The sequence below is a fragment of the Onychomys torridus genome, chromosome 7 (assembly GCF_903995425.1).
Source record: "Onychomys torridus chromosome 7, mOncTor1.1, whole genome shotgun sequence".
Lineage (NCBI taxonomy): Eukaryota > Metazoa > Chordata > Mammalia > Rodentia > Cricetidae > Onychomys > Onychomys torridus.
This window is the reverse complement of record NC_050449.1, coordinates 606619-629134: the sequence shown is the minus strand read 5'-3', so window position 1 is coordinate 629134 and position 22516 is coordinate 606619. Positions and strand designations below refer to the sequence as shown.

Here is a 22516-nt window from a genome sequence, read left to right as displayed (position 1 = left end):
CAATCTGACACACTAAAATGTATACAATTTCTAAGAGTTGTAAGCATATGAAAGTAATGGAGAGATATTAGTCAATAAAAATCAAAATACTGTATCATATTTGCAGTCAAAATTCATAAGGTAGGACATATGAACTCCACTGTGTAGGAAAAAATGAATTCATAAATTTTCATAGCTTCTACTTCTATGACTGAAGTCAGAATGAACAGAATAAAGAAACATTTTTTTAAACCATTTTACATGGTGCCTCACAAGCACATACAGCAACAGTGTAACTATTATGGTCATTTGAAACAGTTTGGAAAACTCATAAAAGGTAGATGGTTTCCTCAGACTGTCTTCAGAAATATGTTTAGATTATAGTGTTTGAAGAGTATAGGTTCCTGTCAGTGATATGTAATAGATTTCTGCAATGCTCTTGAAGGTGACATTTCTGAAGTGTAATGGCTATTTCCTCTCTATGTAAACTAATGAAAACAAATGTAGAGTTTGCGATGACTTGAAAAAACTGAGAATAAGTGAACAAATTCCCCTTTTGAGGCCTATAACCAGTCACTGAATACTGGAGTGGATTTTAAATAGTAGGTTTTTAAAAATGCACACACACACACACACACACACACACACACACACACACACCTCACATATTTTCTTAAATATAGAGAGGATAACTGTGCTTAAGATAATTGCTCAAATAAATCTTTGCAGAAAGTATAGACATAGATGGAATGGTTCCTTGGAAATCTTTTTTCAGTCATATGGTTACAGAATATGTTTATTGAATATTGAGTAATTGAATATATCATAATAAACACAGTTACTGCACATAATAGGCATAAATGACCTCAGTGAGCATGGCTATTTTTCCACTTCCTCAACAGTAAGGAGACTCTTAGCTTTCTTCAGACTTTTTTCAATATGAGGATGACTACTTTGTGTTTCTATCTTATTCCATCCATGCTCCCTGAAAATCCTCTCAATCCCTCTACTTTGAAGGAGGTGGGCTAACATCCAATTCTCTTGAAGAAATTTATTTATTTATTATTATTCTCATGAGGATACACCAGATTCAGGCTAGAAAGCCTCCTAGGCATGCTCTGGCCATCTATCAGCATGATGTAAAAACAGAGATCTACACCTGGGAAAGGGGGGAGACAGTTAACAATATCTTGCCTTCTCCAAGTGAAAATTGTTGAATTCATGTCTCCAATATACCAGGGCAAGAACATAACTCAAATTAGAGATAGACCATGATTAAAACAAGTACTTTGTATATTTTGAAAGTTCTCAAGTCACACAATAAAGAATGTAAAAACATTGATTAACCTTCACAGATTGACGACATTGAAAATTAGTATATATCTTATCTAAACTATGTTGTAAAATCTTTAATGCAGCCCCAAATTCCTGAACAGAAAAAAAGTATATTGCATCCAGTAAACATAGTTATCAGTGAGTATATATACCAGAACAAGAAAAAATCCACTCTAATATTTCAACAGCAAATGCTTCCAGGTCATTGAACTCTCCAGAAGTTTAGGTTTTATAGCTGATTCCAAATACAAAATTTCTGGCCATACTGTGTACTCCTAATTTTAGTGTGAGCCTATAATAATTTTTTTTCATGCAGTGTTGGCTATTGGTAGCAGGCCATCATTTTAGTAGAACATGCAAGGGAAACCTATCTGTACATATATAGTGCTTGCTAGATCAGGAGTTAGGCCTGTTCCAGTATTCCTGAGCAGATTCATGCTTTAAAAGCCTTATCAAACTGCAGAAGAATTTACTTTTTAAGAGTCTCAAAGCCATGGAATCCAGGGTTTTTTTTGTGTGTGTATCTAGGCAATAAATAACAAATGTCCTGACAGGCTTTGTCAGTAACACTGGCTTCAGGGGTTTGTCTGAGACTTCAAGTCAGTACTTAGATAGCATCAGTAAAGACAGGAAGGGAAGTTAGTAATATATCATGTCATAAGATGCTATTTCAGGTTGCACACTCCTTCTACACTGCTAAGTTCTAACTGGGAAAGAGCTTAGTATTGCAAAGCAGTTTGTTTTAACTGATACACATTTGAAGATTACAAAAAGAACTTTCCCGAATCTTAGTTACAGATATATCTTCTACTAGAAAATTCCTTTTCCTCTGGACACCAAGCTACATTAAATAAATCTAAAAAATATGTTCACTAAGCATACACGTGTTTTCTCAACAGCTGATATCCTTGGTTATAAATACTCTCAGTCCAAGCACTAATCTCTATAAATGAGAGAAACTGTATTAGATTAGTAGGTTGACATCACATACTATTCCAACAATGCAATAATACATTCTGAATATCTAATTATATTGTGTGAAATGTAATTTCTATAAGAAGATATATATGTATATATTTATAAAAATAGGTAATATCCCTAAAATATTTTGCTGGGTTATAGTTCTTCCTGAAGAAGTTTAACCACACTATCATGATTTATGTATGGAATGTCTATTTAGGAAAAGATAACTAGAGAAATATTCCTTACCTACCAGTTGATTAAATGTAGGAATATATATTCAAAATTGGCTCTCAAAAGTGGTACAAATATATAGGAAGAGATACCTGTATGGGTGATGAACAAGAAAACACAGATGCCATTGACTGGTTACTTTTGAATAGGGGCCTGTACTTGTAAATAAAATACATATGACCAGAAACACTCATATGGATGAATACACCATATTTTTCCCTCCTATTATCCATTTTTATTTTTATTTTTATTTTTTTGGCAGCAGTTATCCACCGTTTCAAGGATTATTGCATGACATTGACACAGAAACTGTTCTTATAGAGTGTTGAAAGAGAAGCCATCTCTTCCTCCCATCATTGGGACCCATTTTCTGGGCTTGTGCTTTTTGGAGGAGTCTTTGATCCTCAGCAGGTCTCAGAGGCTGGTCTCCCGAAGGAACATCGTGCCAATATTGTAGGAAATCTTTTTTATTCTTGATGAAGACAGAGAAGGCTTTGGCGGCTTTGGACCAGTCCTTACCTCCAGGAAATAGCAGATCCCAGGGATTTCTTTTGGAAAATTGTCTGGAAGTTCTTCACGGGAACGAGGAATGAATGTGAAACTGTCCTCTCGTTTTAATAATCTAAAAAAAAAGATAAATAATATGAATTAAACAAAAGGAGAAATTACACTAAATGAAAAAAATTCTAAGTTTAGAAAGCTATCCTCCAACTATACCAAAGCTAATATCTTGTTTGTTTGAATCGATGTGACTGACACAGGACTCCAAATATTAGGAAGTGTTATGACATAGGACAGATTACTCCATGTTATAACAATAGTATAAAAGCCTACTTATGGTATTTAAAATATTTCTTCAAGTCTGACTTTTTTCTAAAGAGCAGTCTCTGAAAAATATTTGTTCATATTTGATTTTTCCTAAATAAAAGCCTATTAAAGTCAAAACATGGGGCTTTGTTTCAAATTATAGGACCTAGTTTTTCTGTTTTGAAAATCTGCCTAAATTCTGGAATTTTATTTTTATATTTTTCAGACTCTCAATAAAATTAGAGTATGTGTATTGTATGTCTGACACACAAATCTAGTATTTAGTATTGGCAAATTAATGACTTCACGTTTCTGTGGTATTTTGCAGCTGATTTCTAACAAGACATGTTTTCCAATCAAATCTTAGTCAGTGCTTTCCAGTCATACCCAGACACTTATTTTCAGAATAGGAACATTGCATAAATTTATTCTTTAAACCTGTTGAATTCCATGAAAAATTCTGTTTGATAACCATATCTGAAGAGACCATCCAGCAGTTCAATTTAATTCAACAATTCTTTACGAATGACTTGAAATTGTTCAAGTATCTTTCCCACCCCCTACTCTTGTGAACACAGTCTAAGCACTTCACAGTTTTGTAAATGGAAATAAAAATGGAAAATTAAATAAGAACAAAAAGAAAGCCCTCCACAAATAATAAAAAATACAGTGTATTGAAACAAAATAGATGATGTAAGAAAACCTGACACAAAAATAAACGAAAGAAACCCCAGAAGAGGAAAATATAAAAAGTGAGAGAACCATAAAGGATTTTGTAGATGAGAGGTTATTTTAAGAAGTGAAAAAACTAATGCAATAAATATGGATGATAGATCTGAGGGTCAGAAACAAGGTTGTAAGCTAGACAAAAGTGTTTCAGGCCATTAGGTGAACAGCATTACAGAGTATGGTGGTTATGACCACAGATTAGGACATATTTTTGAAATCACAAACAGTTTAGATTTTATCTAAGAAATACAATGGAGGTGAAGTCATCATCTTTTTCATAAAGGCTACACATCTTCATAAATGCAGCTCCATAATATCATGTAGGAGATGAGAGGGAAAGGAATCATTTTCAAATGTCCCTATCAGGTAAAATTATTATCTGAAAGTGACAGTTAACAATAGTAATAATTAATATATTGTGAGCAGCCTATAGTTACTGCCATGATCCATAGTTGTAGCATTTTGCTGTAAAAGGATAAAAGAAGACTTTGAATATGCCTTAAAATATAATGCAATTCATTTGGGATGTGAGGCTCATTCTATGTTTTTTTTTTAAGATTTATTTATTTATTATGTATATAGAAGAGGGCACCAGATCTCATTGCAGATGGTTGTGAGCCACCATGTGGTTGCTGGGAATTGAACTCAGGACCTCTGGAAGAGCAGTCTGTGCTCTTAACCTCTGAGCCATCTCTCCAGCCCTCATTCTATGTTTTTAAAGTTCTATAAATAGCCTGTATTTATTTAGTCGATGGATATAATAAAAGCAAGGCTGAACATATTCCTCTCTGCTAAGTTTGTGGAATATGCAAGACAGTTCAGAAGCAGTGATTTGCTCAAAGAAGCAGCAGGGGCAGTGTGGCCTGATAACAATTAGTAAAGCTGAGCTGGATTAAAGCTAACAAGACTAACTTGTAAGTAAGATAATTCTCTACCACAAAAGAGTAAAACTGAGGTACAGTGATATCATTAATGACAACCAGAGTGCTGCTTACTTCCTTTGCATTGGCACAGATGTTCACTTATTTACAAGTAATATCTAATCAATTACTTCATAAATAGCATATTTTAAAAACTCTCAACTAGTTTAGGAGTAGTTGTCTAGTTTAGCATTGAATCCCAAAATAATTTTCTTAAACTCAAGTGGAGCAGGCATTGCTATGTGGTATATCACTCAGGGACATCAATCAGTTTATACTTGTGCTATGCTTGTAGCAAAGGCAGGCTTTGAACACAGGAAAATGGGGAATAAGCTAATAGAATTAATAGAAAGAATAGTCATAGGAATATAGAGGCAATACCTGCAAATATATGATGCAAGGTATTTGCCATTCAAATAAAATATAAATATGTAGGATTAAGAAAGAGATAAGAGGCCCTTGGACCTGTCCCTGGAACATAGCCAGTCTCCAGGAAACCCCACCCAACTCTTTCCCAGTTGCAGGCCAGTAGGCAGGGCTAATGCAAGAAGCCCCACCCCCCAACAAAACCCCCCACCAGACCCTGAAATCTATACACCCTTCCCCCATACCCATCTGCCTGAGACACCAGCCACTTCATGAGGCACAGAAACCAAACCAGCAGCCCTCATTAGACAAAGAGCTCTCATTGAAACAATAGTATTCTCCTGAGACATGGAATTTGCCAGCCCTCATTAGGCCAAGAGGAGCTTTCTGAGAAGTAGAATCTGTCATCTCTCATTGGACCAAGAGAGGCTTCCGGAAACACAGAATCTGTTCAGCTCTCACTGGACCAAGAGCCCTGTTAAGACCAAGAGTGGCTCCTTGAGTCACAGAATCAACAAGCTTGGGTTGATACAAGAGCAGCTCTCTGAGACACAGAATCTGCCTGCTCCAATTACACCAAGAGCTAAGATTGAACCCAGAGGGGCCCCCTGAGACACAGACACAACAATAAGAGAGTAGATCAATAGCAACTTGCTCAGACAGGTACCTCTTATACCTATTAGAGGAGGAGATGGGAAGACATCAAGGCAAAAATACATGCAACAACATAAAGAGCAATGTGGCATCAATAAAACCTAGCCCTCCTCCAATAGCAAGAATTGAATGTAGAAGCAGAAGAAAGTGACCTAAAGAATAGCATCATTAAGAAGCTAGAGGCCTTTCAAAAAAAATGAAAAATGAAATTGAGGAAAAGACAAACAAAAAATTGGAGGAAATCAATAAAGAAATAGAGAAAAAGACAAATAAAAAGTGGAAGAAATTAATTAATCCCTTAAAGAAAGCCAAGAAAACCATGAAAAAGCAATTAAACATGTGAGAGAAACAGTTTAAGACCTGAAAAGGGAAATAGAAACAATAAAGAAGACACAAACAAAGGGAATGTTGGAAGTAGAAAATCTGAACAAATGAACAGGAAACACAGATGCAAGCATAACCAAAAGAATACAAGAGATGGAAGAGAGACTCTCTGGTGTAGAGGATAAGAGGAAATAGATTCATTAGTCAATGAAAATACCAAAGCCAAAAATGTCATAACATAAAACATCCCGGAAATCTGGGACACCATGAGAAAGCCAAATCTAAGAATAATATGTACAGAAGAAGCAGAAGAATACCATCTCAAAGGCACAGAAAATGTATTCAGCATGATCATAGAAGAAAACTTTCCCAACTTAAAGAAGGAATACTATGAAGTTACAAGAAGCCTATGGAATACCAAACAGAGTAGACCCCCCCCAAAAGTCCCCTTACCACATGATAATTAAACAACTAAACCTACAGAATAAAGAAAGAATATTAAGAGCAGCAAAGGAAAAAGGCCAAGTGAGTTATAAATACAAACCCATCAGAAACATTACTAAAGCTTAAATCACACATAAAACCCCACTTCAACACGCCACTCTCACCACTTGCTAGGTCTGCCAAATTGAAACTTTATAGAGAAATAAGGGGCTTAACAGATGTTATGCCTCAAATGGACCTAATCAATATCTACAGAACATTCCACCCTAACAAAAAAGAATATACCTTCTTCTCAGTACCCCATTGAACCTTCTCTAAAATAAACCACATACTTGCACATCTCAACAGATACAAAAAATTTGGAATAAACTCCTGTATTCTACCAGACTAGACTACCATGGTTTGAAGGTAGATTTCAACAACAACAAAAATTACAGAAAGCCTACAATCTCACGGAAACTAAGTAATGCTCAACTGAATCAAGCAAGAAATAAAGAAAGAAATTAAAGACTTCCTAGAGATCAATCCCCATCAAAATCCCAACACAATTCTTCACAGACCTAGAAAGAACTATACTCAACTTCATATGGAAAAACAAAAATCCCAGGATAGCCAAAAGAATCCTGTACAATAAAACAACCTCTGGAGGCATCAAAGTCCTTGACTTCAAGCTCTAATATGGAGCTAAAATAATAAAAACAGCTTGGTACTGGCATAAAAAGTGACATGTGGACCAATGGAACTGAACTAAAGACCCTGACATTAATCCTCATATGTTAACATGGAATTTTTGACAAAGAAGCCAAAACTGTACAATGGACAAAAGAATCTTCAACAAATGGTGCTGGTACAACTAGATGTCAACATGCAGAAGACTGAAAATAGATCCATATCTGTCACCGTGCACAAAATTTAAGTCCAAGTGGATCATAGATCTCAACATAAATCCAGTTACAATGAACCTGATAGAAGAGAAAGTAGGAAGTAGTCTGGAATGCATTGGCACTGGAGATCATTTCCTAAATGTAACACCAGCAGCACAGACACTGAGCACAACAATTAATAAATGGGACCTCCTGAAACTGAGAAGCTGTTGTAGAGCAAAGGATATGGTCAATAAGACAAAATGACAGCCTACAGAATGGGAAAAGATCTTCACCAACCCTACATGTGACAGAGGGCTGATATCCAAAATATATAAAGAACTCAAGAAACTAAACATCAAAATATCTAATAGTCCCAATTAAAAAATGGGCTACAGAGCTAAACAGAGAATTCTCAACAGAAGAAGCTCAAATGCCTGAAAGGAATTGAGGAATTAAGGAATTGCTCAACATCCTTAGTCATCAGGGAAATGCAAATCAAAATGACTCTGAGTTACCATCTTACACCTGTCAGAATGGCTAAGATAAAAAACATTGAAGACAGCTTATGTTGGAGAGGATGTGGAGCAGGGGGAGCACTCCTCCACAGTTGGTAGGAATGCAAACTTGTATAGCCACTCTGAAAACCAGTATGGTGGTTTCTCAGAACATTGGGAATACATCTTCCTCAAGACACAGCTATACAACTCTTGTGCATATACCCAAAGGAATACTTAATCTTACCACAAGGACACAGGCTCAACTATGTTCATGTCAGCATTATTTGTAAGAGCAAGAATCTGGAAACAACCTAGATGCCCCTTAACTGAAGAATGGATAAAGAAAATATGGTACATATACACAATGGACCACTACTCAGCAGAGAAAAACAATGACATCATGTGGATTGCAGGCAAGTGGATAGAACTAGAAAATATCATTTTTAGTGAGGTAATCCAGACTCAGAAAGACACACATGGTATATACTCATTCATAAGTGGATACTAGATGTAAAGCAAAGGATAACCAGACTACAACCCACAGCTCTAGGGAGGCTACCTAGTAAAGAGGACCCTAGGAAAGACACAGGGATCACCCAGCAACAGAGAAATGGATGAAATCTACATGACCAAACTGGGGGTGAGGGAGGTAGGTGGAGGGCAACAATTGGGGGAAAGAGAGCTTAGGGGAGCTGGAGGTCCTAGCTGAATCAGGAACAGAATGGGAGAACAAGGAAATAGATACCATGATAAATATAGACAGTATGCAAATAGGAAGTCCCCAGGAATCCACACAGATGACTCCAATATAGACTACTGGCAATGGTCAAGAGGGTGCCTGAGCTGACCTATTCTGGTGATCAGATGGCTGAACACCCTAACTGTCATGATAGAACTCTCATCCAGTGACTGATGGAAGCAGATGCAGAGATCCACTGCCAAGTCACAGGCAGAGGTCCGGGATTCCAACCTATGAGAGAGAGCAGGGGTTATATGAGCAAGAGATATTGATACCATGACTGGAAAAAGTACAGAGACAACTAGCCAAACTAGTGGAAACACATGAACTGTGAACTTAGGAACCCCCATGGAACTGGACTAGGCCCTCTGGATAAGTGAGACATTTGTTTATCTTGAACTGTTTAGGGGGCTCCCATGCAGTGAGACCAGGACCTGTCCTTAATGCATGAACCAGCTTTTAGGAACCTAGTGCCTATGCTAAGATACCTTGCTCAGCCTTGGTGCAGGGAGGAGGGGATTGGACCTGCCTCAATTGAATGTACCAGGCTCTGCTGATTCCCCAGGGGAGACCTTGCCTTGGAGGAGGTGGGAATGGGGGGTGGTTTGGGGAGGACAGGGGAATCCATGGTTGATATGTAAAACAAATAGAAATTCTCTTAATAAAAAGAAAAAAAAAGAAATGAAAAAGGTGATAAGTATGTGAATTTTAGAATAAGAATAGAAAACCATTGGGTTGCCTAGCAAGCGCAAGGCTCTGGGTTCGATCCTCAGCTCCAAAAGAAAAAAAAAAAAAAAGAATAGAAAACCACAATTAGATACATGACTACCAACTGTAACATTCAACCATAAACTTCATCATTTCAAAATGTCCTTAAAGCCACAAATCAAAATTAGAGTTGGTGTCTACTTCTTTATCACATCTATAGTTTGCCTCAGTGTGTTCTTTATGTTTTGCTGTAATTAGTATATTCTGATAATGAAAAACAAATGTGGATTATCTCTGAAGGTATTTATAAAATACTGAATGAAGAGGATAACCACTGCTTCAGGTAGCAAGACTTTTAAATAATTCATTACATTTTGTCTGGGAGGCAACACTTGGCAACACATTGTTCTCTTTACATTTTAAATAAGTGTCATATACTATGCTACAAATCATAGAGATAGCATCTTTTGAGGGATTTTATCCTTGTCCAAGTAAACAATTTGGTATAAAAAAGTGAATACAATTTTAAATCACAAGAATGGAATCGATGGCTTCCTGATTCCAGCTCCTATGACAGCCAAGATTTAGAAGTCTTTGAACATTCTAGATGAGTTACTGGGGCATCTGGTAAGGAAGTCAGTGGAAATGTTTCACACAGTGAACCTGGCTATAATTATTTATGGTTTTGAACCAATGATCAAATGTGTGTATAAGAATTAGGAATGTAAACTGATCACCACTGAGCCTCTGATCTCCCCTGAAATGCTAAGTCCAGGTGCCTAGAATGGCTTTAAAACACTTCCTAACAATCCATTTCTTCAGCACCTCACTAGGGATTGATAGTGAAACTAATATTCTACATAAATCTAAACTAATTCCCAGCTGATCGATAGACCAAGTGGGACTTTCAAAAACCCACTTAATAAGGATTTGAAAACCAAACATTCTTTTTTAGCTGTATATCACCATTATTCCTACCAACAGGCTTTTGTTTTGTTTTTAGTTGATTTTTAAAATTTATTGCTGTTTTGGATCAAGATATGATACAGTGCTGCAGAAATGAGCCTGATTCTACCTCCCTCACATCTTGCTTTCATACCCTTTCTTCTAATTGTTCCCATGTTTTGTACTCTATCTTACTTATAATCTTCCTTTGGAAAAGGGTTTGAAGCCTGTATTGATATACATGGTCTAAAAGTAATTTATGTTTTAATACAAGATGCAGGGTATAATGCTTTAAAAAATAGAGTCACAATGTATAATCTTAGGTATCCTATTATTGTGTACACAACTTCCCCCCAAATTTTAAGTACCATACTTAACTTACAGCTAGAATGTCCATAGAGCAGAAGGAAGAATTTGCTCTTCATTTCCATATGCATTTCCCCCAAATTGTATATTTTTATTTATTTGCTAATTAAGGAACCCATTGTGACTACATGCTGCATACACATCTCACAATGTTTCAAGACTGTGGAGTGAAGAGAAGTGAGCAACAGTGCCGTTCTCAGGACTGTAAACTTAGAATCATAGTTTTCTAACCAGTGAGGTCAGCAGGAGTCAGACATTAGGGAGTTGTAATTGCTCTCTGTGAACCAAGACCTGCTTACCTCCGATTATATCACCAAACAGGAACCGAATTAAAAGGACATTAGCAAAAACTTTGATTTTTTTTTGAAAATGGCATTCTGTAAAACAGTTATCTCATTGGCTAGTTGACCTTATGGACAAAAACATGAATCCAGTTCTAAACATGAATGGAGGCCAGTGAGTGTGTGGAGACCCTAGTGTGTAAACTTTTGAAATGTTTTATGAAACTTGAATAATCTTTTGTTTATTTCAACAATTAGAAAAAATTGTGCAATATACAAGTCTGGAAGAAAACGACATTTCCCAAATGCCTTTAAAAAAGTAAGCAATCTTGTCTTTTAACTATCAGCTCACTATAGATTATTGGGGGGAAGTGAATACTAAGGATTAAACTGAGGGCCCTACACATGTTTAGCAACCTCTGTCATGAATTTTTGCCCCAGCCATGTGCTTTGTGAGTTATAATCTTACTATATATCCAAGTGATTGGATAGCCAGCCAGCAACACCATGCCTGGCCCTAACTAAGGGAGGCGTCAAAGCCAAAGCAGGAGCCAGTACAGAGTACAGCATAGTCAGGACTAGAAAGAATATATGGATAGCCATCTTTTATATTATTTAAATGAAATATATATGCTTTTTTCTACTTTCTACTTTATCAGTTAGATTAGACATTGAATTCTTGAAGAGGAATTATTTTCCCTCCAATATGTAATTGTTCAAAAGTTGGATGTTACTGTTTAGTAGCCCACTGGAGGTGAGCTTTCTTCTAAACACTCTCATCTTCAGTGTCTGTCTCTTTATTGTGGAAATTAATAACTTCTACAGAATAGTGGCCGCTAGTGACCTCTTCTGAAGCTTTTGACATAGCAGGATACACCTCTGATTTGGAGACTCTTGTTTGTTCTTTCATTATTTCTTGACCTCTTCCTTTGTTTCCTTGTTGTAGGTTTCTGCCTAGTAAGATGTTAGACTAGGTAAATTGATTCTTCAATTTGTTTTCCTTCCTTTATAATTAATTTCTCATTTTTAAACTGTATTTTCTGGAAGATTGCCTTCTTTACTACATACCGTGAGATTTCATGTATCATATTCATTTTCCAGATTATTCTTACATGATTATTACTTTTCAATTATGCTGTACTTTTAGGATCTTAAACCTATGATTATATTTATCACATTAAATATTCTTTTCTGAAGAAAATATTGAACAGTACTATTGAATACTGATGACCTTGCAAACTGCTAACTGAATGCTAGGATTAATGCCATTACACCTGCCTTGAAATCCTTCACAACTTTTTTTTTTTAATATTTGTTGAAGTGTTATCATCATAAAAAGTAAGAACTTTTGACCCATAAAATATTTTTTCATACAATATATTCTGATCGCAGTTTCCCCGTTCCACAACTCTTCCCAGATCCTCCTCCCCTCTCCTCCCACCCAACTCCATGTTTTCTTTCTTATAGAGCCTTCACAGGTTCAAGTCAGCTCCTATCCCTAACAAAGAAGCTATCTTCAATTAGCATCCATTTACAAATGGAAAATTTTCTCCAATGGAGTCTCCCTGAGAAAATTAACTGCACTTAAAGGTAGGCCTAATGCCCAGAAGTAGTTGGCCAACACAAAATTAACTCAATGGTATTTTTCTAGTCTTTTTGTCTCATATTGCCTTGTTTGGGCATTTTTTGACTTATTGGTCTTTTGCTTGTATATTATGGTTTTTGATTTTTTAAATTATTATTATTATTATTATTATTATTATTATTATTATTATTATGTTTTAATTTTATACATCAGCCATGGGTTCTCCTGTCCACCCCCACCTTCCCCCCATCCCCTCCCCTCCATTTCCATCTCCTCCAGGGCCAAGACTCCCCTGGGGTCTTGGACAACAGTGGGAGTAATGAAGGGCAAGGTTTGAGGTAAAGAAAGGTTTTTGATTTTTGATTTTTATAGGTTTTATTTTTCTGTGTGGGTGTGTGTTTCTTGTGTCTTCATATTTTTTTATTAATTAGTTTTTGTAGTAGTCATTGTTTCTTGTGAGTTTGTTTTATTCCCTTTCTTTCAAGTCAAAGTTATTGAAAAATAGTGTTCTTTTTTTTTTTTTTTCATTAGAAATGGTTGTGTGACTAAACCAAGCATTACTGCAAGACAAATCATGTATAGACATTCTAACTTCCTAGTGCCTCACAGGACTTGTGTTCTCTGCAACACTGTATACTTTCATTACTATGATACTCCTTTTTCAGTAAATAATTATACTCCAAAAAAGAATAAGGATAAACCTAGGTGTTCATGCTGCTGTTATCATTAATTATTTACCTGGGTATCTTTTCCATAAGGAATACATTTGGAGTCATTACAATGACACTAAGCATGATTGAGAGAACAGGAGTTAAACAGACTCTCTTACGGAGAGCAAGAGAGGCCATGGCTCAGTAATAAATGTGAATTTCCAAGATGGCAGGCTTTTTCCTCACCCTGCTGATTTGTAACAGAAGCTTGGCACCTTCAAACAAAGGCTTTCTAGGATTTTTTTTTCTCCCACCAGCAGGCGTCCTGCTGATTTGATGGACTGGCTCAACAAGCTCAAAGGCCTGCTCAGGATATGAATGAAACACAACAGTTCTGGACTATTCAACCATCCTAGATTTTTTCAAACTGACCAACAAATTAGAGGAAGAAAACTCTATGAAGACTTGAAAATCCCCAGCCCTCAAGAAGAGCCTGGATTTTTCTACTTTTCAAGTTGCCCTATCGGCAAGGAAGAGAGTTCTTTCTCTGTTTATCTGTTGCACATGTGTGTGCTTCCTCATCCCCAGTGAGCGCCTTTCTTCACCTGCTGACACTTGTGGGGCTTGAGGTTTCTCTGCTGCCATCTGTTTCCCTTGGAGATTGTCTCTGCCTTTTGATTTTTAACTAGCAAAGAAAACAAACTCAATCTAGTCCCATAGGGTGTATCACTATGTCTTAGGGTATCTTGGAAGAATGACAGATTTAGAAATGTAAATTTCAAAAGGGAAGGATTATCTTGTGTTTTGTAAATGTTCTGAAGACCTCAAAATTTTCCTAACTTTTGTCTTTCTACTTGAGTAGAAGAGAAGAAACTGTGCTTTGTATTTTTCTTTTTGCTTCACAATTCAAGACCCTATGCAGTTTAGAGATATGTCCAAAGACACTTTAAGCATTGAATCAGCTAGACAACCTGCAATCCCCTGAATCGAAATGATTCCTTTTCTAGAAACAACTTTTTTTCCACACAAAGGAAATAAAAATCTAGCTCACCTTTAAATAAAGCATAAGAATAAAAATTTATTGATTTTTAAAATAGTTACTGGCATGCTTCATTGACTGGAGGAAATGTTACAAAACTGTCAATTAGTGAGTTCTAAATATCAAGTTAATGGGTAAGTTAAAATAAAAGAGTCTTCTTAGGTATCCACTGAAAACTAAAAAGCAAGGAGCTAAAGGTATTTGTGACCTCCACCTCATTCCTTCTGTACTCCCACACAAATGAGTTGTGAGGTAAAAAGGGTTGAATGCACAGTCCAGTCTGCATGCCTGGTGTGGAGAGCACACCATGGGCTACACCTCCACATTAGTGAAAACACTAACGCCTCTCATCTTAGATTTTGGAATGTGGAATAACTAAGGATTATTGCCTTCTTTGGATACTGCCAATTTTAACATTTAACAGTTCATTATCTTCATCTGCAGCAAATGCAAAGAGATTTAAAACTCAAAATAGTCATTTAAAAGTTTTACACACAAACAAAAGTGAAAACTTGGACAAGACAGCTAATTAGCCTTTGTAAATGTCTTATCTTTTTTCACTTCTCTGATAATCTGTCTTTAACCTAGTATATCATCATACCAGTCTGTCTGTATAAAGGACAAGAGAATGGATGAAATTAAGAAAACACAAACTTTTAGTTTTGAAAACAACCTCCCACTCATTTTGTTATTTTTCAATTCTGGGTCAAAGTTGACTTAAATAAATAATCTTCCACATTCTCTAATCAACCCCAAAAGAGCCTAGATTAAAAAACAAAAAATAAAACCAAATCCCTCCCCCCAAAAAAACAACATACAGAAGCATGAAAACAAATGTGGAGAAAATATGTGGAGGTTTAAAAAAAAAAAAAAAGCCTTAAGGGCATAGCACAGTTAAAGAGCTAAATCTACTTCTTTCATTTACTCTTTTAAAAATGTCTCTTGCAAATTCTTCCAACGTGTTTCTTAGATATAATAAATTTAGAGAAAGAGACTATAGTAAAAAGGCAAAAATCAGATACTAGATGTATACACAAGCTCTGAAAATCTCATCTCATGCTTTCTAGTGTCCTCTAGTCCTACACAGGTGAGAAAGCAGCAAATCAATTAAGTGTGCTCATTAAATTACTCATTGCTCTCAATTAAAATAGAGGGAGAGAGAGTGTGTGATTGTCTGTGTGTGTGTGTGTGTGTGTGTGTGTGTGTGTGAGAGAGAGAGAGAGAGAGAGAGAGAGAGAGAGAGATTTCATGTTAATTTATTTCATAGCTTATTTGTAGTATTAACATTAGTGAATCTTGAGAACTTACTAATTAAAATAAAGGATGCTGCATAGAGCAATAAACTCAAACATGTTGGCAGTTGTAATGAGTTTCCACATGCAGATGTGATAAGTTCTTGATGTTTCTAAGAAAAATAACTTTGTCAAACATCAGGAACACTGACTTCAGAGTGATTTCCTCTTACAATGGGTGACAATGCACCAGTCTCTAAGTTTAACCAGAAACACTGAGTTAAAGCAAATGGACTTGTCAATGCATAAAACATTATATAACATATAACCATGACCCCTCATAGTTATCAAGAGAAAATGTACAATTTAAACTGGCTTCGATTTTTTGAAGCTAAAGATGAATTCTTCAAAAATGCTACATATTTTATTAAACATTAAAATATACATTCATATGATTTGTAGCTAGACTACTTTTGGGAAGATATACATAATATTACATAATACAAATAATCCAGTATAGTGTTATATAAAATTTTGTCACTTATTTTAAGAGATAGTTTGCAGAAATGAGAGAAAATTAGAAATATGAAAGGACACAGATGCTTGATTTCATGCTAAGACTTAAAGTAAGAACTTTAAAAGAAAAAAATATTTCTAGTATCTTACTATGGATAAAGTCAATAGACACAGTTTTCCAGACCCAATAGACATAGTTTTCCAGACCCAATCTTAGTGTTGAACATGTAACACAGCCCTGTCAGCAAACCTGTTCATTTTAGTTTTATTCTCTCTGCCATGATGCCAGCTCATGATATCAGGTCTGGAACAAGTAGAAGCCCCTCTTCTAGTAGATTGTCACCTCTAGTAATCTTTACCTACTGCCTGTACAATGTCACTTGATGATTTTATGTTTCCAAGTTCAAAAAACTTCTACATATTTCTGGTATTACACAATGTTATCTAATATAAAAATATTCAATCTGTCAAGTATACATTTAATTTAAAATTTTAGATTTATGGAGGAGTTGGTAAGATTGTATATTCTCCTATATTTTTTACTGTTCCCCTTGCAAGTATAGATCAGTTATCCAAACTAATAAATTAATATTGTATATTATTAAGCAAATAATAAACTAATAATATTCAACTGTCTTTCTACTGATTGCTATTTTTGTTTATTTGTTTCAGTATTTTCTTTAAAAAAAAGAAAAAAGACCTATACATCATTGTGATGCAGAAAACAGATGAAATCTGTCAAGTCTAAAAGAAATCAGGACAAATGGCTCTGGTGCCTATTATCATACCAAAGCAGATGCTGGCCTCCAGGCTCACTCAATACTTGTTGTGCCCTGGACATGAGACCCCTGAAGAGACCACCAGAAACTCGAACTCACCAAAATGCAAAAGCAAGGTTTATTGAAGTAATTCAAGCTGTGGCAGGAACCTCGTCAAGCCATCCAACAAAGTAGAGGCTGGAGGAGGTGCCTGCCCTTCTGTCTGCTCAGTTTTTAAAGGCAAAAGCCATAAGGTTACATCACTTAGGGGTGCTAGTACAGGTACAATTCTGATTGGCTCAAGTTTTAGGGGCTTTTCAAAATTTCTGTGTTATCTTACTTTGTAGTTTTAACCATTTGTTCGTGAAACTTTATAGATTACCTCTAGCATTGTGGCATTCTGTGGTTAATCAATTGTTACCAGATAGTCCTTCAAACATCCTGACTTTGTACTTTGACCATCTCCAGCATTGGGGCATTCTATGGTTAATCAGTTGCTACCAGATGGCTCTTCAAACATCCTGACTTTGTCCTGGGACCTATTTCAGCAGCTCTGAGAATTTTTAAACTCAGGCTTGTTTCAAGCTGGGGTGAGGGGCTTGCTTGAAATGGGGGTGCTTTGGTTCTTCATACTTGTGGCTCTTCTCAGCTCTTTACACCCTGCCCCTACCCTAAACTTTTCCAGCTCTTTGGCTTCCCTTCTCCAGCTTTTCATTCCTATATAACCTGCCATTTCATTCATGTGCTTTCTTGGCTCTCTCCTGGTCCCCTGTCTTGACCTCCTCTCTCCTCTCTCTCTTACCTCTCTCTCTCTTGGTCCTTCTCTCTTAGTCCCGCCACCACAAACTCTTTTTCTCTCAGTTCAGTCTGCTAGTCATGTTTAGTCTACCACTTTCTCTCCCTGCTCTGGACTCTTCCAGATGTAGCTGGCTGTATTCTCCCTCATATCTACAATAAAAACCTTGCAGTGATCATGTCTTTACTTTATACAAAATCATTTGGTTTTGTGAGTTATTCAAGTTTATAAATGATTAAGATAGTAATGTCACCTTCATATTCTCTTATTTTGTCATTGTTTTATTTAATCTATCAGTACTTGGTTTTTAATATTTTCTGAATCCTTAGACTTGTTGAAAATGATGATAAGGTTATATAAAAAAAGGTCCAGGATTGTAAAACATCAGAAGCAGGGTTGGGGATTTAGCCCAGTGGTAGAGCGCTGGCCTAGCAAGCACAGGTTCAGGGTTCAATCCTCAGCTCAAAAAAAATAATGAGAAGCAAACTGCCCATCGGGGTTCTCCCATTATGCTCTAAGCTTGTATTTAAGACCTCCTCCCTCCTTCAATAAATGGCATTCAGCATTCAAAAGAAGAAAGAGGAGGAGGAGGAGGAGGAGGAGGAGGAGGAGGAGGAGGAGAAGAAGAAGAAGAAGAAGAAGAAGAAGAAGAAGAAGAAGAAGAAGAAGAAGGATAAGAAGGAGAAGGGGGTCAAGATCATGATGGGGAAACCCACAGAGACAGCTGACCAGTACTGAATGTGGATGACAGTTGTGTGGCTTGATCTGTGGGGTCCGTGGCAGCAGTACCAGGACTTACCCAGGTGCATGAACTGACTTTTTGGAGCCCATTCCCTATGGTGGGATACCTTGCTCAGCCTTGATACAATGGGGAGGGGCTAGGCTCTCCTTCAACTTGATATGCCAGACTTTGTTGACTACAATGGGAGGCCTTACCCACTCTGAGGAGTGGATGTGGGTAGAGTGGGAGGGAGGTGAGGAGGCGGAAGAAGGGGAGGGAGGAAGAACTGGGGTTGGTATGTAAAATGAAAAAAATTAATAAATAAATATATTTTAAAAGAAAAAAAAGGAAAATGAACTTGTGCATATACACAGAAAATGCTTCTGGAAGTTCCAAACTATATCAGCCAAGACTCACTGGGAAACTCCCCAGTAATTCCTCAACCCTAATCATGTTTCCTTATGTGTGTTCTGACTTAGATTGCTAAGGCACATGGGAGACAGGAAATTGGCTCAGTAGACAGTGTTTGTCACACAAATATGAGGGACTAAGTTTGGATCTCAGTATGTGAAAAGAAGAAAGAAATGTGGTGATGTTTTATCTGAGAATCAAAGAAAAAAATCAGCCACTATAGTAAACAGTCTGGATCTCTGTGAGTTCAAAGCCACAATGGGAACAGAGCCAACATGGTAGTACATACCTTTAATCCCAGCACTAATCACAAAGGTCTGGAGGTCTGTACAAACAGACAGGAAATAACAGAGCTGGGCAGGAAGAGGAAGTGATGTAGATAAACATAGACCGGAAATGAGATGGCAGAACAGAAAGGCATATAGGCGTGGGTTTTAAATTTTTTTAAAAGGCATATATACAAGAATGTTTTAAAATTAAGGAAAATTTAATATTAAAGTAATTAAAGATTTTCTACATTTTAACTTTCCATAGAGGAAACAATTAACTGTTGTATACAGCCATCTTTTTGTTTGCTTCTTTGTAAGACAAAGTGCTAAGCAGTTTATTAATAAAAAAAACACAGAACCAGATATTGGGGTAAAAACTGAGAGATGAGAAAAGCAGAAAGAATCTAGCCACATTCTCATCACTTGGAGATCCTCAGCCAATGAAACCTACTCTGCTCAATATAATCAGTTAACCATTTATGATAATTGAAGGTTTAATGAAGCCATCATTGATTTAAGCAACTATTTGGGTTTCCCAGATGTCAAGACAAATGTTTGTAATATGTGCACTATCTTTAAATGATGAGGAACAAAGATGAGTGTATTTGATAAAAATGAGATCATCAAACAAGGATAAATTTAAGACTCAATAATTCTTTTGTCAGCACATAAAACTAGCAATGAAATGCTGTAGGTACAGAGGAAATGATCCTGAGCATTCATGCAACACAAGGACTTACCAATGTCAAAGAAAATGAGAATGCAAATCAAAGTTCTACTTCTGGCTTCAAACAGTTTATCCCTTTCTACAATGATTTCAAGATTTTTTTTATTATGTGTTTTAATTTTATACATCAGCCATGGGTTCCCCTGTCCTCCCCTCTCCCGCCCCCACCCTCCCCTTCCCCCCCCTCTCCTCCATTCCCATGTCCTCCAGGACCAAGACTCCCCTGGGGATTCATTTAAACCTGGAGGATTCAGTACAGGCAGGTCCAGTCCCCTCCTTCCAGGCTGAGCATGTGTCCCTGTGTAAGCCCAAGGTTCCAAGATTAAAAATCTGATACTTCTTAGTAGAGGAAACTTTAGTAAATGCAAATAGCATATTGTATGAAATATAAAGCAGTTTAATTTTTTATTTGTTTATTTTATTTTTTAAAGACAGGGTTTCTTTGTGTAGCCCTGGCTATCCTGAAGCTCACTCTGTAGACCAGGCTAGCTTCAAATTCTCTAGTACTGGGATTAAAAGTATAGGCCACCATCCCCCGATGAAGTTTAACTTTTTGAATGTTTAGGAAATAATACCATTAGGAGCACAAGTTCTAAAGGTTACAATGTAGAAAACAAAACTGCTCATTTAAGGATAAATACATCTTATAATATAAATATCATGTTTCATAGATCAAAAGGGAACAGAATAATGAGTTAGAAATATATGCTTCACTCTGGATACATTGTAACAACATGAAATTTTGCTTAAAAGAAGCAAAATTTAGTGAGATAATGCTACAGTAAAATACCACTTATGTACATTAAACCACATAAAATGAAATTTTACTGCTTACATATGTATCTATAGAAAACTAATTTATAAAAATTGGATTTTAAAACACAGAAATACACCAAACTTATATAAATGCTTGTCACAGTGAAAGGAAGGGATATTTTCAAAGTAAATTAGTACATTTTATTCATTTTTATTTGAAAATTATTGAAACACAGATGATAATAAACCAGTTCTAGAATCATAAATATAGCTCTCTTTTAGTTTTTGTACTTCAGAATTGTTATATTATTGCAAACGTGTTTACTTTCAATCAATTATTTGAACATTTCAAATAAAATATATTTGAGTGAACTATTAAATTATTATAATTTATTCTCAGATCAAGTTAATATCACTCTCTTAGTTTAAGAGTCATAAAATTTTACTGAAAATAAATCACATAAAACTCTCAAGATTTCAAGATAATCAGGAAATTTAGGACATTCTATTTGTTGGAAAGTAGAAATGTCATTTCTCATGAGCTTGATATTCAGTTTTACTTGATAGATTCTTGTTTTCCTTAAGAAAGACCAGTTTTCCTCTTTGTAGGGAAAGTTATTGCCAGTTCAGTCCTGGCATTTTGCTTTGGGGTACTCAGGAGAGGCAGAGTGTGTGTCTGCAGGTTTTTAAGTCATCTGTGCAATGTTAAAAGCTGAATTATAAGAAAGTACTACGGTAAAATACCACTTATATATATATTAAACAATGTAAAATAAAATTTTATTGTTTGAAGAATATATATCTGTAGAAAGTTAATACATAAAATTGGATTTTGAAATACATTGCAGATTGCAGAACTGTCAACATCAGGGTAGAAAAAAACAGGAGTAAGTGCTAAGGCACGAACGAGAAGCAGCGAGGTACAGACAAAGTGTCTGTTGAGCACTGTGTGTATGACACTGGGTGAGGATACTTGCGTTTCCATCACTGTTCATCTCCCTACTACCAATGCTATCCCAAATGTCGTTCCTGCTTTACAATCTCAGTGGTGATATTCTAAAAGCATGAGGTTGATTACATCTCTCCTTTGCCTATGATGTCCTAATTGTTTTGTTGCTCTTACGATGAACCAGAAAGACTTTAACAGACTTACCTGCCCTTGCTGGTCTGAGCAGTTTATTCTTCCATCCTCATTTTAACCCATTCCTCCTGTTGAACTCAATCTCCAGTTCAGGGTCTCCTGATTTCTGCACTACTCTATTGCAGCTGAATATTTATTTATTCTGCATTATCTACCATCTAGTCTATGATCTCTTGTGTTAATCATTAGAAACTCAGCATCCACTACAATGGTTAGAATAATAGTAAGTCATCAGCAAATATTTGTTATAAGAAGGAAAAAAAGGAAGAAAACAGAGAAAGAGGGATGTTTACCCTAAAGATACATGAAACATTAAAATATTTTATATGGTATTTCTAGGAATTACATGATTTAAAGACAACATATCTTTTAGGAAAACCCAACAAAGCAGTTCTGTGTGTCTATGAACTGAGCTGATTTTGAGAGGCAGGAATTGGGGGACAACAATAGAACAAAGTCCTCCAATGGTTAGAGTCACTGAAATCACTCAGTTCTTTATACTTTCTCATCATTAAAGATTGTGACAAAAGGAATGTGAAAAGAATTATGAAAACTCAGAATCAGCACCAAAGTGCCCAGATTTTGCAGTCTGCAGAGCCTCTATCACCTGGACATAAGCCAGTTGTGGTTAAGGTGCAAAAGCTCCCACTGGACAATCCACTTTTATTGTGCCACTATTATTTGTAAATGAAGTTTCCCAGAAAATATAGATATATAGGGTAAATTATGAGTATGAATACATAATTGAATATCAGCAAATT

General features: G+C 36.1%; 1 protein-coding gene across 2 annotated transcripts in view; it reads right to left on the bottom strand.

The window, feature by feature from the left end:
* Window positions 1–757: 757 nt before the first annotated feature.
* The window catches only part of Gucy1a2 (guanylate cyclase 1 soluble subunit alpha 2), a 356985-nt gene continuing 335226 nt past the window's right edge, over window positions 758–22516 (bottom strand). For both annotated transcript variants that reach the window (XM_036192232.1, XM_036192233.1), the window contains one exon: window positions 758–3130. In XM_036192232.1, coding sequence (XP_036048125.1) covers window positions 2923–3130 — 208 coding nt within the window. In that variant the 3' untranslated portion in view covers window positions 758–2922. The remainder of the gene's footprint in view (window positions 3131–22516) is intronic.